At 28.3% G+C, this 17,305-nt stretch overlaps 6 protein-coding genes across 6 annotated transcripts; 1 reads left to right on the forward strand and 5 right to left on the reverse strand.

Annotated features, from left to right (window-relative positions):
- Positions 1–156: 156 nt before the first annotated feature.
- On the reverse strand, positions 157–360 carry PGO_124700 (40S ribosomal protein S28e; the record flags this gene model as incomplete). Its single annotated transcript, XM_028689260.1, has 1 exon — positions 157–360. The coding sequence occupies one exon, from the start codon at positions 358–360 to the stop codon at positions 157–159; it is 204 nt and encodes a 67-aa protein (XP_028545061.1).
- Positions 361–3,375: 3,015 nt separating this feature from the next.
- On the reverse strand, positions 3,376–3,927 carry PGO_124710 (U3 small nucleolar ribonucleoprotein protein IMP3; the record flags this gene model as incomplete). The annotated part of the gene is made up of 1 exon (XM_028689261.1): positions 3,376–3,927. One exon carries the CDS (start codon positions 3,925–3,927, stop codon positions 3,376–3,378), a length of 552 nt encoding a protein of 183 aa, XP_028545062.1.
- Positions 3,928–5,299: 1,372 nt separating this feature from the next.
- Positions 5,300–7,949, reverse strand: PGO_124720 (hypothetical protein, conserved; the record flags this gene model as incomplete). The annotated part of the gene is made up of 3 exons (XM_028689262.1): positions 5,300–7,175; positions 7,601–7,748; positions 7,895–7,949. The coding sequence occupies 3 exons, from the start codon at positions 7,947–7,949 to the stop codon at positions 5,300–5,302; spliced, it is 2,079 nt and encodes a 692-aa protein (XP_028545063.1).
- A 1,325-nt stretch (positions 7,950–9,274) lies between these two features.
- Positions 9,275–11,681, reverse strand: PGO_124730 (hypothetical protein, conserved; the record flags this gene model as incomplete). Its single annotated transcript, XM_028689263.1, has 4 exons — positions 9,275–9,353; positions 9,758–9,824; positions 10,125–10,239; positions 10,698–11,681. 4 exons carry the CDS (start codon positions 11,679–11,681, stop codon positions 9,275–9,277), a joined length of 1,245 nt encoding a protein of 414 aa, XP_028545064.1.
- A 764-nt stretch (positions 11,682–12,445) lies between these two features.
- On the reverse strand, positions 12,446–14,009 carry PGO_124740 (30S ribosomal protein S10; the record flags this gene model as incomplete). Its single annotated transcript, XM_028689264.1, has 5 exons — positions 12,446–12,521; positions 12,722–12,995; positions 13,211–13,332; positions 13,500–13,696; positions 13,857–14,009. The coding sequence occupies 5 exons, from the start codon at positions 14,007–14,009 to the stop codon at positions 12,446–12,448; spliced, it is 822 nt and encodes a 273-aa protein (XP_028545065.1).
- Positions 14,010–14,980: 971 nt separating this feature from the next.
- On the forward strand, positions 14,981–16,822 carry PGO_124750 (snRNA-activating protein complex subunit 3; the record flags this gene model as incomplete). Its single annotated transcript, XM_028689265.1, has 1 exon — positions 14,981–16,822. The coding sequence occupies one exon, from the start codon at positions 14,981–14,983 to the stop codon at positions 16,820–16,822; it is 1,842 nt and encodes a 613-aa protein (XP_028545066.1).
- Positions 16,823–17,305: the final 483 nt, after the last annotated feature.

Below are 17,305 nucleotides of genomic sequence, written 5' to 3' on the forward strand. Positions count from 1 at the left end.
CATCTTGAGTTCATCCCAAAGGTTACACACATATTTGCGTATATATGTTCCGTTCACGTATGCAGCATGGTACAGGTATTGGGAGCCTCAAGGAAACAATTGGGAACAGAGAGAGAAATGTAATTGTATCTCTTGCCCCTATCCCATGTGCCAATTTTATCGTAATCTTCTTGCTTCTCTTTCAGTTTCTAATAAGGCTAAAATGTCTCCTTCTCTAACTGGTCCCTTAACATTTCTAATTAAAAATCTTCCTGAAAGTTCAGTATCTCCCATAAATTGGGCTCTGACTTGTATGACACCTCCTCTACTTCCAGTTCTTCCTAATACCTTTTCAACTTTCGCTAATTTTGATTTTTCCATTTTTGTAAAAATGTTCAGAATAAAAAAGAAACAAATTTTCTGGAATTAATCAGTTTAAAAAAAAAAAAAAAAAAAATTCTTCAAAAAACTATGTAATCTTTAAGGCGGTTTAGAATTATATGTTTATAAATTATATTTATATTTTATTTTTTTAATATGTAAAAATTCCTTTATGTTTTAGACTATTTTTTCATTTTTTTAAATATAATATTTGAAAAATTCCTCTTTTTTTTTTTTTTTTTTTGAAAAAATGTTTTTCTTTTGTTTTGTTTCTTCTTATCTTTAATATATTGTATGTATGGTGTGATCAACTTTTTTTTTTTATTTTTTCTTGTAATTTGATTGCACAAATGCTCCGTGTATGATTATATTTTATGGTATGTATATAAAATATGGATATATATGCATTGTATTTTTATATAAGAATTTTGTCAAACTAAGAATTTTTGATTTACCTAGTTCCGTTTGTGAACTGAAAATATTTTCTTTTTTTTTTTTTTTTTTTTAGAGTAAGAATATTGTATTTTTCGCAATAGAATACCGCGGCAAGGAGCAAATTCCAACAAAAGTTTAAAAACTTGTTTAAATCTGCTGAAACAGAATATGAACCAATTTGAAACAGCTTTTTTTCGATTTTTTTTTTAACATTACATTTTTTTCAGCTTTTAAGAAGTTCCTTTTTTTTTTTTTTTTTTTTTTCTTCTTTATGCACTGATTAATGTGTGCAAAGAGTGAAAATAATCCACTATAGTTTTACGTAGGGGAGTAGAACCTGACTTGAGTGACATTGTTTTCTGAATTTAAGGGATTGGTGTGTAAAATTTTATTTTTTGTCAAATCTTTTAAAATAAAAATTCAAAAAAAAAGTGAGAAAAATAATAATTGTAACTTTTTCTGTTATATATAAAGTTTATGCCTGTTAAATTTGCTTACAACTGTACTTTGTTTTTTCAACATTTTTGCCCTTTTTTTTTTGTGTTTTATTACATCATAATTGTATTATATTTTTTTTGTTTTTTTCTCGTCCTGTGACGTATCAAAGCAAAATGAAAAAAAAAAGGGAAAGAAGCCCCGAACGGGAACTTTGCATATGTATGGGGTATATGTATGTAGGCATGTGTGTAGGTATATATGTATATATACATAATCTCTGCGCGAACCCCTCATTTTTAATTTTTTTCTTTTTTTTTTTGGTGGCCTTTATGACTCCTTTTAGGAACATAGAGAGATATTTTTTTTTTTTTTCCCCCCCCTCTATACCTCGTGATGGGAAGATAATTTTGTACATGTAGCACAAACACATTCTCAAGTACTTGTTGAATTTATGCTGCTAAGAAAAAAAATGGTTCTCATAAGAGATGAAAATAATGTTATTTAATCATTGTAAAGAAAAATACATGCATGTTGCTTGTACACCGACACATCATACCAACCCACATAAGAGTTTCCGTGCAAAAAAATGGGTAGAATTTAAAATTTTCATCTCTTTTGTTATGATATATAAAAAGATTATATAACAAAAATTTTAGAAAAGGGTAAATTCGTATTTATGTACTTATGTGTGCGTATAGATCGGAATGAAAAAAAAGAAAGAAGGTTTTTTACTGCAAGGGGCATTTCTGAAAAAGTACCTTTTGCGGTTTAATAATATATATATATATATATATATATATATATATATATATATATGTGCGTTCAAATTGAGCATATTACTTTTGGGGGGAACTAAAAATGACGTGAATTATGATACATCATATATGCATAGACAAAAGTATACACGCAAAACACATTTCTGTAGGTCTCGTTTCAAATCATAAGTAAAGCTTTATTCTCTTAGCAGACGATCCAACGTTTTAAGTGAACTCAATTCCCACATTGTGGCATAATATTTATTTATTTTAAGATATCTCTTTCAGCAATCTGAACGAGCTCGATGTGTAAAAGATATGCATATACATAAACAAAAAAAAAAAAAAAAAAGAGAAAAATGAAAAGTACTTGGTGTTATTCGCAAGTTATTTATATTTCTACGCCATAGGATCATATCGCCTTATTTTATTATTTTTCAACAATGCTTAAGTTTTTTAAGAGTCCATATTCATAGATTTGTGCATTTTGTTATGTTGCTTTCCTGAACACAAGGGGGGAGAAATAGTCATCAGGTATGTTCATAGTGAAGTAAAATATGATGACATTACAATAAAATTGTTAAATCCTCCATATGCTTTTTAAAAAAAAAAAAAAAAAAATAAATGAACTATTTTATTTTATTTTTTCCCCTCTCTTACAAATAGTACAGTGTGTAGGTATACTTTTTTCTAAAACTTTCACTCGAACAAGACGGATAACATAGCCCACATCATGATGTGTCCTGATTTTTTATTAAAAGGTCTTAATTAAAAATATTGGACAAAAAAATGTAAATTAGTTATACAAACAAATGGAGATATTAAATTCAAATACTGAACTTGACGTGTAAATAGGAAAAAAGTAAAAGAAACGTGGTAGAAAAAAAGCAAAGGGTAGGTTTATTTTTAAAATCATAAGCATTCACAGATGCTTATAATCGTTTGTAGCGCGTCATTAAAGTGTCACAAAAAAAAAAATAAAATAAAATAATAAAATTTAATAAAAAAATAAGTGAATAAATAAAGGGGAAACTTCAGTATAAACTTCGGTATAAACTTCGGTATAAACTTCGGTATAAACTTCGGTATAAACTTCGGTATAAACTTCGGTATAAACTTCGGTATAAACTTCGGTATAAACTTCGGTATAAACTTCGGTATAAACTTCGGTATAAACTTCGGTATAAACTTCGGTATAAACTTCGGTATAAACTTCGGTATAAACTTCCGCACAAACTTCTTTTCTTAGTTATTTTTTTGCTCTATTTTTTATTCCACTTTACTTTTTACTCTATTGTTTACCCAGTATTATCCACAATATTGTTTTTCCCTGCACTGTCCCCCTCCACAAACATGTACATATGAAATATTTTGTCTCGTCGTTTGGTCAATTTCCTAAAAGTTCATAGTCGTCTCTGTTATTCTGATGTTTTTTTATGTGCTTGACAATTTTCGATCCGTCCGACCATTTTATATAATCCTCCAAATTTCTATTAATATGGAAAGCTGGGTTGATAATTACATTATTTCCTACTCTTATATTTCCATGCTGAATATAAGTAATGGCCATTTGTATAGTTTGAACAAATTTTAATCGAAACATAATTACAGCTAATCTCCTTCTACAAAAAGAAGAAACTGAAATTTTTTCACATTCAGCTAAGCTCGATTTACAATTTATTATGCCCATTTCATATAACTTATTTAACAATTCATTTGTCATTTTTATTCTAAATTCATCATTTTCTGGTAATAATCTTAATTTTGAAACTAATTTTGTTATATATCCACATATTTTATTATATTTAATGTAATCTTCTCTATTTTGGACTACATATTTTCTCAAAACTTTCACTTCTCTTACATTCCTTGTTCTTTTCCAGTCATATAAATTTACTTTCTTTAGTAATTTTTGCTCATGATATTTCAGTTTTCTCATTTTGTTCAAGGATTTTGCTTGCAGCTAAAAAATGGGTTATCCTTTTGTTTACTGCTTTTTTTTTTTTTTTTTTTTTTTTTTTTTTTTTTTTATTTTGGTAATTATATTTTTTCTCAATATTTTTTTTTTTTTTTTTTTTTTTTTTTTTTTTTTTTTTTTTTTTTTTTTTTTTTTTTTTTTTTTTTTTTTTTTTTTTTTTTTTTTTTTTTTTTTTTTTTTTTTTTTTTTTAATATTTTTTTTTTTTTTTTTTTTTTTTTTTTTTTTTTTTTTTTTTTTTTTTTTTTTTTTTTTTAACTTTGGGAATGGATGATATGAATAAAATTAGCATAAAAATGTATTTTCCCCTTTTTAAGATAATGACGAAATGTTTTTATCCAAAAGAATATTGTAAAATCTATGACTTTTGTAAAACATTTCGAAATTTTCGCCAATTCGGACCAACTTTGATATTTATTCCAGATATGAGATCATATAGATATAGTATACATACCTTCCAACTTTATTATTATATATGTATATATATATATATACATATGTATATAACATGGTATGTAGGTTAAAAAAAAAGATCGTGACGGTGCCGCTTAAATTGTCATGTAAATTCTCCTTGAAGAAGAAATGTTTTACAAATTTTTTATATTTTCCCTGAATGGCGAAATTTAGTTAGCACATATGTGCTGGAATACTAAATTTTATATATTTTTTACTGTAACTTTGTTCATATCCAAATTATTTAAAAAAGAACGAATTAGTTAGATAACTGTCCTCCAAGCTTGTTCAGTTAAACGCCTGACATAATGAAGCTTTTCAAAATTTTCCCCTGATAGCATAAATTATCCAGAAAGAATATTGTATAGATTATATACATATATATACATTCACGTAGCGAAATGTTGCACCATTTTCGGCTTAATATCAAAAATGGCTTGACATAAAAATGGTTTATTTTGTTAAAACTAATTATATGGTACACTGTTAATTAAAAATAGTTATGAAAAAAAAAAAAAAAAAAAAAAAAGAACAGTTCCAATTGGTAAAGCGGGGAAAACAAAAAAAAAAAAAAAAAAAAAATTCAAATCGTCAATGGTAGACGAAAACACACAAAAATTAACATTTGACTAATTTTACATGTTTAGAAAACATACTTGCACGTCGTATCTATACGGAATGAAAAAAAAAAATTCTTTTTTATTCACACACCCGCTGGGCCCCTTTTGCTGTTATTATTCTGTCAATTGCAAAAAATTGGGGCTACTTTTTCTTTTGTTAAGTTGGATTTAATATGTTTCAACGATTTAGTTTAATTGAAGTTATACTACAGATGAGCAGCTATCCGTACCATACTGGCATAGGTTTTTCCACTATTACAATTCAAGTGTGTTTCGTTTTTGAATGTATGTGTTCAGAAGTTTCACTGGTTTGTGGATTGTTCATAAGGAAATTGGGCCGTTTCTTTTCTCTTTGGTCAAAATTTAGCCTTTCTAATGGTTCTTGTTGGTATAGTGCAACCTCGTCTAGATTGTCCAGAAAATTTTGAAATTCTTTTGAAAATATTATTTGTGCATTTACATTTTCGAACATGTTAACATTTGTCATATGTTCTGAATTATTTCCTGGTATTGAATTATAATTCTTTGCAATGCTATGTAAGTGGTTGTCTAATTCTTTGTTTTTATTTTGATTCTCCTTATAAATTTCATCATGTCGTCTACTATGCTTCTCGAATGGAATGTTAAGGTTGTTATCACGCGTGTGTACTACTGTTGTTCCAGTTTGTTTTGTTTTACTAACATTTTCATGTATTTGTAGTGTATTACTCTTTTTTTTGGCAATATCAATTCTAGTAATGGGTTTGCTTCTTTCAAATGGTGATTCATTTGGTGCACATTCATTTAGTTCGGGATTGGATAAGTGACACGGTTCTTGTTGTATGTCGTTATAATCATATTGATGCGGGTTCTCCTTTTCTTGTTCCTTATTCATATAGGAACCACGGCTCTGATAAGCCAAAGCTGATTCATTTAGAAAGGCATCTACTAAATCATTTTTTGTATAATGATACGACTGTGTAGTGCTACCAGAGGATTTTTGATCATTTTTATTAATTTTTATATTTTTTGAAAAATTCAAATTTATAGACATTCCTCCCAAATTTGTTAATGTATTTCCATATAAATTGTATGAATTTTCATACACATTTTGTTGTTTATTGGAATGGGAAATTTCTTGAGCAATTTTATTTCCTTCATATTCATTGTTACAAATTAGATTTAGTTTTTTGTAAAAGTCGGAATCTTCTTCTTTTTCTTTTTCTTCTTCTTCATCTTGTTCATTTTTTAATTTTTTCTTATTTTTGGACAATAACAAATCGTCATATATATTTTCAACTTGGAAAAAATCAGAATATTTCAATAGCTGTAATTGTGACTTTTTTAATAATTCAAAAGAATTTACAAAATTACAAATATAAAAAAAATGTTCCTTCTTTATTCTCATATTTAATTTGTATATATTATCTCTCAGTAACACTCCCTGTGGGTAATTAAATACACCTTTGTACAGTTTCACTTTAATTATTTTTTTTACAGAATTCTCGTTTAATACATATCCATGTACATTAAGCCAATAATTTTTATAATTAAATTTTTTCTCATCTTTTCTTGAATCAAAAACATCTAAAATCGTTGCTCTCATAGAGCACCGTGGTAAGCAATACACGTACATATTTTCACACATATTATTTTCCCCTACAGGTAGTACTTTATATATATTTATAATGACCTTTAAATGCACCTTAACAATGTGTTCATAGTTCTTTTTTTGATTGATTATGCTGTGTTCCATATTTAATATATGAAATTTAAAACCTATACAATTAAAATATTTACTTGTATTATTTCCACAAAATTTAGATTCAATTATTGTGTCCATATTATCCCAGATATGAACCCATTTACCACATTCCACATACTTACATACTAAGGTAAATTGAATAATATATGATAATAAATATTTTTCTATTTCTTTTTTGTTATCCTCTATATTATTCTCTAATGTTAAACATATAGAATAGCTCCTCTTTAATTCTTCTTTTAACTTTTCTAAAATGCCATTGCTTTCCTTGTCGTTCCTATAACAAAGGATGATTCTGTTTGACACACACGTTCCCATAATATGGTTTTCACTTCTCATAATGATGAACCTTGTTATCTGTACACTGTTCCTTATGGGTGTACCCAGCTCGTCCCTGAGAGAGTATAGGATAAGGACAATGGTATGGCTTTTGGAAGTGAAGTACTATTGGTAAGGCAGTGACATGGCATCAATATGACATAGATGTTGTATAAATATGGCATCGATATGAAGTCGATGTAGAGGGCGTATAAGGGTGCAGTTGAGCAGCTTCCATTAAACATATGCAGAACGGTATATTCCATACTTCAAAATATGGTAAAATCCAAGTGCTTATAGTAAAGATGTAATTTCATGATATACTTATATATATATATATATATATATATATATATATATATTCAAAAATGACAATTAATATTGGGTAAAGACTGAATAAATTCGTGCATATATACTCATGTCAGCATGTCTACATGAGCTTGTGTTTTTTTTTTTTTTTTCCACCTATACAGCTATTTTATTCATAGATCTCCCACTTACCTTATATCAAACAAATATCTCGAAAGAATTAAATTCTCAAATTTGAATTCAATATATATAATAAAATCATTATTTTCATTGTTTCCAGGGGTCTGTTTTTTAACATTATTAATTTCTTCATTTTCTTTTGCTTCTCTCTTTAAGGAAGCTTCGTGTGCATGGAAAAAAAAAAAAAAAAAAAAAAAAAGTGAAAATGAATGTGAAAATGAATGTATTCAAAATTATATGTGTATCTTAAAAAATAGATATATATGTATTCCTTCAGAAACATAAATAAAATGCTGTCTATCCTACCAGATAAAAGCAACTTCTGATACCTTTCGGATGTATTTTCTAAATTTTCATTCATTGTTTTATTTTATTTAATCATATTTAAATAAAGGGACATATGTGAAATTGAAGGATAAATAGGAAAAATTAAATATAACATGCTCTAGACGAACGAAAAATAAAAAAAAATAAAAAAAAAAATTGAAGCAATATCAACTACAACCTTTAAAAAAAAAATATTTTAAAACATGTAGAACAAAATTAGCATTACTTTTTTATATTACACGCCAGTTGTTTGGTTTACATTTTTCACACTTTTTTTTTTTTTTTTTTTTTTTTTTAATCTTCTCTTTTACTAAAAATGATTAAATTTGAGATTATGTAAAGAAAGATGTAATATCTTAAATGTTCACAAAAAAAAAGAAAAAAAATTGGAAAAGAGGAAATAACGTTACTTATGGACACGTCAAATGTGCATATAATGCTACTTGCATAAAAAAAAAAAAAAAAAAAAAAAGGAACTCAGCTGACGAAATTGTCCATTTGAGATTTTTCATAAATACCTTTTTTTTTTTTTTTTTTTTTTTTTTTTTTTTTTTCTTTTGACACATTACATAATAAATCTTTGTTTGCATATTTTATATTTTAGAAAATTGAGAATTTTTCATTTTATTGTTTTTCCGTTCTGTATTTAAAATTTTTGTGAAAAACACAACCCCCCGGGGGGGTCCAGCAGGGGGGAAGAAGAAAAACGAAAAATAAAAAAAAATAAAAAAAAAAATTGAAGCAATATCAACTACAACCTTTAAAAAAAAAATATTTTAAAACATGTAGAACAAAATTAGCATTACTTTTTTATATTACACGCCAGTTGTTTGGTTTACATTTTTCACACTTTTTTTTTTTTTTTTTTTTTTTTTAATTTTTTTTTTTATTAAAAATTTTTAATTTTTATTTTTTAAAAAAAAAAATAAAATATATTAAATTTTTAAAAAAAAAAAAAAAAAAAAAAAAAAAAAAAAAAAAAAAAAAAAAAAAAAAAAAAAAAAAAAAAAAAAAAAAAAAATAAAAATTAAAAATTTTTAAAAAAAACTTTTTTTTTTTTTTTTTTTTTTTTTTTTTTTTTTTCTTTTGACACATTACATAATAAATCTTTGTTTGCATATTTTATATTTTAGAAAATTGAGAATTTTTCATTTTATTGTTTTTCCGTTCTGTATTTAAAATTTTTGTGAAAAACACAACGCCCAGGGGGAGTCAAGGGGGGGATAGGAAAATAACTCTCACTTGTATATTATTGTGCATACTCGGGAAAAAGTGAAATACATACAAAGTTGCATCATATGTAAGTAAATATATTTTCTTCTTATTATTTTTACCCTCCATTTTGTAACACTTCACGCATTAAGAAAAATTAAGAATGGACATATCTTCCATTGGTTGTATGAAGTAGCATAAATGTGTTCCGTTCATGTTGTACTCCCTTGAGAAAAAGAAAAGCAAAATGAAACAAGCAAAATGAAACAAGCAAAATGAAATAATAAAATAAATAGGGTACTGTTTAGGTTACTAAATAGGTTCTGAATAAGGTGTTAAATGAATTACTAAATAAATTGACAAAATGTTACTAACTACTAAATGAATTGCAAACAAATAACACATCGCACGCTCTTGGAAAAAAAAAAAAAAAAAAGACAATTCCCAAGATGTCCTCTAGGGGTATTCAAAAGTGAGAAAAAAAAAAAAAAAAAAAACACAAGAACTTATAAGAGACTCTGAGACACTAAGATAGCCAAATGAATGTTCATCCATTTATACATATTAGGTACGCATTTTATTATATGCACTATACCGAACTTTTACACATGCTTTTATATATTCATTCACCTGAGGGTAAACTGAAATCTTAGCAAGCCATTTTCCTGGAAATCCATTCTGAGGTGAGAACTAATTTCTGTTGAAATGAAAGCAGCATACACGGTGTCGAATGCTTATATGTTTCATTTATTAAAACTTAAAATTGCAACATAATTTTTTTTTTTTTTTTTTCTTTTCATAGTATGATTTTGTTGCACATTACTCAAAGCTTGATTAATTTTTGATAAATCCTTTATCCTGTACTTGAATCTGCGAGAATTAGTGAAATATGAGACGACGAGAAATTGGGTAACACAAAATTAGCTTCCTAGGTATGTAAGCAAATGTATATGCACAGGGTAATAAAATAATATACAGAACGCACGTCAAGTTACACTCTTAGCCTGCAAATATTCATCGTCGTACATTTGATTTTTTGAAGTTTTAAATTCCTCGAAATTTTCCTTTGGCATCAACTGAACGGATCTTTTATAATTTTTATTTTTCGTTTCCTAATTATGCAATAAATGGGTAATACATACAAGAGATGTGTACACAAGGGACTGCTGTTCGCTTTATGCTTACAGGAAATAATGGTGAGAAACTCTCCCCCCACGCTTGTTCATATGGCACCAACGAAAAGAAGCGTTTTTCTCGGGATGAGAGAAATGTGAAAAAGTGCAAAGTCATCACTAACTTGATAAGACGAATCTCAAACGGGTATATTCGAGCGTTTACAAGTTTCCGCATGGGATTATAAACAGTTACATGCATGTAATTACGGACCTCCATCAAGTACACACGCGTACGTACATACGTATGTATACGCATACACACAGGTACACATAAACACACAGGTACACATAAACACACAGGTACACATATACACACAGGTACACATATACACACATTGACACATATACACACATTGGCATGTGGGGAAATTGCCACAGATTACCATTTTGAGCACAGTTGTACTATCATCGGTGTACTCGGATATGTAAAAGGTAATGCAGTGATCGCAGTTTTTAATTAAATACTCCAAGTAAAAAGAAAAAATAGTGGACTGCAGGGAAAAGTAATTATGATCATTATTTAAAAAACTATATTTTTCTAATTTATATATTTCATAATAATAGTTTACGATTATCCTGACGAAGGTTTCAGATGTATCACCATCTTCATCAGTTAAATGTAAAATTAATTTTCGGTTCACATAGTCAAATTTTATGTTTAATAGAATCGGGTCTAAAAATTCCAATGCTCTTAATAATTCATATGGGGATACAAGAAATTCAACACAATTCTTCTTCTTATCGTCTATTTCTTCATAAATTTTTTTTCTAATATTATATTCACTTTCGTTATCATCATATTGCATAGATTTCAATTTTAATGGTGACACTGCTTTTAATTTAATTACATTTTCGGACTCTTCATCAATAGCATGAGTGGTATACAAATTGTCAGAATTTATACTATTTGCTTCTTCCCCATGGCTAGTATCTTCACTCTGAGAATATTCAGGGTCTTGTTTGAAGCGTTTCATCATGGGAAATCCACATATATCGGCTCTATTTATATATGAATCATTTTTGAATTGACATACGTCTGGTTCAATATCTACTTTGCAGTTATCACATCCAGTTCTGCGACGTTTCTTCTCTCCATGTGTATTCTCCTTCTCGAATATGTTATAGTTAGTAAAGCAGTTAGAGTCTAAATATAGAAAGCAGTATATTTGTTTGCATTTGGACAAACTTCTAAGCATTAAACCGTCACAATAAATATTGAATAATATACAACTTTCCCCTTCTACCGTGTTATTTGCACTTTTTTTCACATTCTTATTGCATTTGTTGTCATCTACACTTAGAAGAGCCAATGCATTTTTGAAAAAGTTCACGTTTTTCACGGAGAAGTTGTAGTATTTTTTTTTCGTATCCCCTTTCATATTGTGCAATTTGAAAAAGGAGAACTTGGAATATGTTATGATGTCAATATGTTAAAAAATTGAGAAATTACCAAAAGCAGAACATTACGTTTGGAGGAGGTATGAAAAAGAAAAATTCTTTATCACATTTTTTTTGACATTCAAAAAAAAGAACCTCAATTATCATTGTCAGAATAAATGTAACATGCATTACACATAAAAAAAAAAAAAAAAGGAAAGAATTTTTTTTTCACAAAAATGGAAAACAGCATGTGCAGCTGTGAAATTGGGTGAAATAAAAAGAAAGAGCTACAGATGTTAGAAAGCGAGTACGTGCAAAAACTGTTACACAGAGTGTGCCTTAAAAAGGATGGCAAAAAAAAAAAAAAAAAAAAAAAAAAAAAAAAAAAAAAAATTGTGCACATGATACTTATTATACCTTGTTCGTTCTTCTCTATTCGTTCACTATTCGTTGTTATTTTTTTTTTTTTCCCTGTTTTGCTTATCTGTGTTTAACAAACATATCCTTATAAAATTAGGCAAGGAGACGTGATGACAAAGTACGCGAATGTGTGCAGTTCTAATTGCAGTTACATGTGGAACACAGCAAGTTGACATAGAAGGGTCACACATGAAAAAATTAAAAATTAATTCCTCTGTAATTCATGTTAATGGAAGAACTACAAAAAATTAAATATATCACGTTCTCACAATGTCTAAAAATTATACAACTGTGTATTCTACATCCCCCATTTGAACGCTCCAATTTGTATGCTAACACTAAGCTAGTCGAAGGAAAGGGATTCGATTTTTTTCATTAATTCTTCATTCTCGTGATACCATTTCTTCTTTTCCATTGTTCTACAAAGCGAAAAAAAGAAAAAAAAAATAATAAAAAAAAAAAAAAAAAAGGAACAAATTAAATTTGTGTATGTGAAATAATGATCGGTCTTTTCTTGCAAGAAAAACAAAGAGCATGTGTATCTTTAACAGTATATTACATTTGATCATTATTATTTTAAAAATTGACCCATTAAAGTGGTAAAAAATGATGTTCTTACTTTTTGTAGTAATGTTGTATTATATGTAAAGGCAATTTATACAAATCGTAAAAGTTTCGTGGCAACCTTACATTCATATATTTCGAATTTTCAAGCAACAAATCTACATACTTTTTCTTCTCATTGGCGTTAAGCAAATTTGTATAGTACTTGCTAACGTATTTTCTTTTCTTTAAATTTTTAATTTCCTCCTTTTTCAAGCCCTTATAATTCTCCTCAAAGTAGTATTCAAAGCCAACAAATCGCGGCAATTTAACTGATAGGAAATTGGTGACTGTGCATTGGGAGGTGGGGAAAGGAGGAAGGTGGTGTATTCACAAAGAGTATGTTTTCGCACAGATATAGGTACACGAGTATGCGAATGAGTATGAATGTATATAAACAATAGAAATATGAATGATTGAATTGTGGGTGCTTGAATTATTTTACAGGATAGCACGCGAATTGAATATTTTTTTTCATTGTGCTGTATTCGTTTATGTTACATACACTCATTGTTCTTCAAGCTAATGGTGGAGTTTAAGAAAATGTCCAATTTACAGCCATACTGTTTTATTTCAAATTGTTCCCTGCTGTCTTTGTCAACGTGAGGAGATCTCAAAAATGTAAATCTGCATTAAAAAAAAAAAAAAAAAAAAATTACCTTACTGTTCAGTTATACATGCGTATTTACACATTCGTGTGAACATAATTTCATATGCAAACGAGCTAGCCAAAATGTTGTAAAAAAAAAAAAAAAAAAAAAAAAAATGAAAAATTGTGGCTATCTATGCGTTACCTCTTTTTAATCGTTTTTTGAGGAATTGGACCAGCAATAATAAATTGTGGGTACTGGCTAATTTTCTCCTTGACATTTAAAACAGCCTTTTGCAAATGATCAGAAAAGTAGGAATTTAAAATTATACGTAAATGGTAATTGTCTTTCCACTTTTTTATTATGTCCAAATTTTTTATATCCGTGTTGACTTTCTCTAACTTAAAAAAAGGAGGGGGGTAATAAAAACAGGTATAACAAATTGAATCACAAATAGATGGGAAAATAATTAAAACACTGAAACGGAAGCCTAATCAAGTGGTGTGCACTGAGTCAACTTTTTAAAATAGGCTATGTTGATGATTTTTTTAAATACATTACGTTATTGTAAACTCTAATGCTTCTTGTTAAGGCGTTTTCCTTCTGGGACCTTTTAAAAAAAGATATGTTTGTTTTATGTGTTATCTTGAATGCGGAACTTATCTTATAGGCATAATGTATTATTAAAAAAAGTCTTGAAATGTGTAAGTTCATTTTTCTAATTTCATTGTTTCTTTCTCTTTTCTTGTTTCATCCTCTATACGTGATGAAAGTTACTTCTTCTGAAATGTGATTAGCCTTGATTTTATTTAATAAATGTTTTGCCTCTAAAATAATCAAGGACTTGTACTAAGTCATGCAACAGAATTGCCTGACAATTGATCATTCTTCTCCCATTTTGCTTTTTCCTCAATTACTATAAAGGTGAATTAAACGAGTACACGATTTAAAAAAAAAAAAAAAAAAAAAAAAAAAAAAAAAAAAAACGTATTATCGAATAAGCACAAGCATTAAAGTGATTTCTCGATACCCCCGTAGATTGTTTTCAAAGTCACAATCTTTAAGACTTTTTTCATAGTGTTGTGCAAGGGAACATATAATCACAGGAACTCATGGAGGTATCTGTGACTTTATGCACAATAGGGAGAATAGGGTGATATATCCATGGTGGATTCCCCATTCGTAAAAAAAAAAAAAAAAAAAAAATGTGGGTGGGGTATATAATATGTAATATGGATGAATTTTTTTGGCATATTTTATGCCATATATATGTTTACCCTTTTGGCAACTTTGTGCTAGCATATTTTTTCTATTTTGTCACCACACTTTCGCAACACTTTTGCCATACTTTCTTGATTTCCTTCAGAAACGAACTCTCTCTCACACATACGTTGATTCGTGCAATGTGGGATTCAGAAAAATGAAGCTTTTAAGAAGGAACATCAAAATAAAATAGTTTTTTTTTTTTTTGGGGGAGGAGGGGGTCCAGTGTTTGTAAATTTAACATTGAAGATTGAGCAATCAGTCTTCCCCTGAATTGTTAACTTTTTTTTTTTTTTTTTTTTTTTTTTTGTTCCACACCAAATTCCTATGTTATCACCCTTCTGACCACTTTCCGAAATAACTTCGCGTCAACAGCACAATTTTTTTTTTCCTGTGTCCACAATTCACACTCACACTTTTTTATGGATGAAAAAAACTACCATTCATTCAGTTTACCCATTCCTCATTTTCCCATTAAACTTTTGTTTGAGGCAGATGAATATGACTTTTATAAAAATAAACAAAAGGAGAAGGTAGAAACGTGTTCGAAAAACAAAGGGGTAGAAAATACGTTGAATGAAAGTGAAAAAAGTTCTGTGGGAAGCGACAATGGAAGTGAAATCGAAAGTGAAAATGAGAGGGTATTTATGAAGTACCTTAAAAATATTGCGAAAAAGGACAAAATTCGCACACAGAATGTTAGCAAATGTAGCAACAATGGATATAGTAATAATTGTAATAACACTGCTAGGAAAATAGGAGTCCAAGATATGAATTCATTCTCTATGAATGAGCGAAGGAAAGAATCGTCTTCTCCTGTAGATGATTCGATGAAGAAAAGGGGACAGGATGAAAATGAAATCGTAACAAAAAAGACATACCACCTTTTTGAAAAATATCCAGATATTCCCATACGTAAAGAATTGAAAAGAGAATGGGTTTACCACATACCTGCACCAGCTTTTGTTCACAAAAAAGTTTGCTTAAAAGATTTCCAGGAGGAATGTGAAAAGATAAGGAGGAGACTAAGGATAGTAGATGCAAAAATGGATCAGTCAGCAGAATTAGAACACGACACACAAAAAGAGATAAATCTCACCTCAATGGAGATTAGTGCGCCACACCACCTTGAAGAATCACAAGGAAAAATGGAGGAAACGGAGGAACAAGAGAAAACGCAGAAAGAAATCATGGGGAATAGTAAAATAAGGCAGAAATTTTATAATTATCTAATAAGAGTACTACAATCCGGTATTCGAAGCCCAAATGTAGGAGAAATAATTGACCACATTGTATATTACAACTGCAAAAATTGGGAACAAAAAATTGATTTTCAAGTTTTGAAAAAAGTAGCAGATAATTCAAAAAAGGAAAAAGTATTAAATAGGACTAAATGTTTTGTGGATTGGTTACCAAAAACCGAAAATAATTCTTTTAGTAAGTATGAAATAATGTCCAAATTAAAAAAAAAAACAGTATCAAAAACGTTTAAGCTTGTGTGTGATTTTAACAATTCTCTTTTAAAAGGATTATATATAAATCAAAATTTAATTAACACATTTTACACAGAAAAAACAAAGAATATATTTTATGCAAATTCATTGCAAAATTTGACTACAAATGAAATTTTTATAATTTCAGTCTCATTTTATCACCCAATTAGAGGAATAAAAATAGCTGAATATGATATATTATCTTATCAAACATTGGCTGATTTAACAGATGCTTTTTTTTGTTTCGATTCATCAAATTATGGTCTACCCCAATTTGATGGATCTGTGTACTATATTGATGGGATTCTTTATCCAGATTTGAGATCCCCCAACGCATTAGATTATTCAACCTGTATATTAGATTTTTATTTAAAAAAAAAACAAACGAATTTTGTTAGACCACCATATAAAATACATCAGGACAAAGCTATTATTAACCAAATTGAAATTCCATTATATCAAAAATGCTGTTTCTTACACCAGGGAAATTGTGAACATAGAGTAATTTTTAACAATATTCGTCAATACAACAGGTTCCGAGATAAGGATTTTTCAAAATATCCCCTCAGGACCTTTAAACCGAACATTGCAAAAAAGTTCTGTTTCTGTTGTCATAAAAATGTAGCTAATAAAATTGTACTCGATTGTTATTTGTTCAAAGAAAACCCTTCCTACATTTGTAATAGTTGCTTTGAATTGTTCTTAGTGGATGGGAAAGGAAACACTGTCGATGCCTTTATGAAACATTTCGACTATATTGATGAAGTCTGAACAATGAGAATACCTAATCAGGCCTTGTCATTGCTGTAGTGATGTTTACACTTGTGTACATCTATATATATGTCTTTCTCTGTGTATCCATATGAATATGCATACCCCAAATCATAGTACAAAGTAAAAAGTGCGCACTTGCGTAATGAATCTTTGTGTGTGTGTGTGTCATTCGAGATTAATGAAAAAGGAAAAAAAAAAAAAAAAAAAACTTTTAAATCCTATCTTTTTACTAGTTTTCAAAATATTATATGTGTATGATACGATTCTCAAAAGAGTATATCCATTTTGATTACAAAAAAGGAACTGTTTTATATATATTTTTTTTTTTGTTGTTCCAAAATTTTGGACTTAAAATGTGGGGATGAAATGAGGAAGAAAATGCCCAAATAATGACACTCTAATACAGAAACGTTCTATACTATATAACAGAAGTTTTATCCCCCACGGTGGAAAAAAATTTTGTGAAAAAGAAGGAGGGAA

This window comes from Plasmodium gonderi (assembly GCF_002157705.1).
Source record: "Plasmodium gonderi DNA, contig: Chr12, whole genome shotgun sequence".
NCBI classification, from domain to species: Eukaryota; Apicomplexa; class Aconoidasida; order Haemosporida; family Plasmodiidae; genus Plasmodium; species Plasmodium gonderi.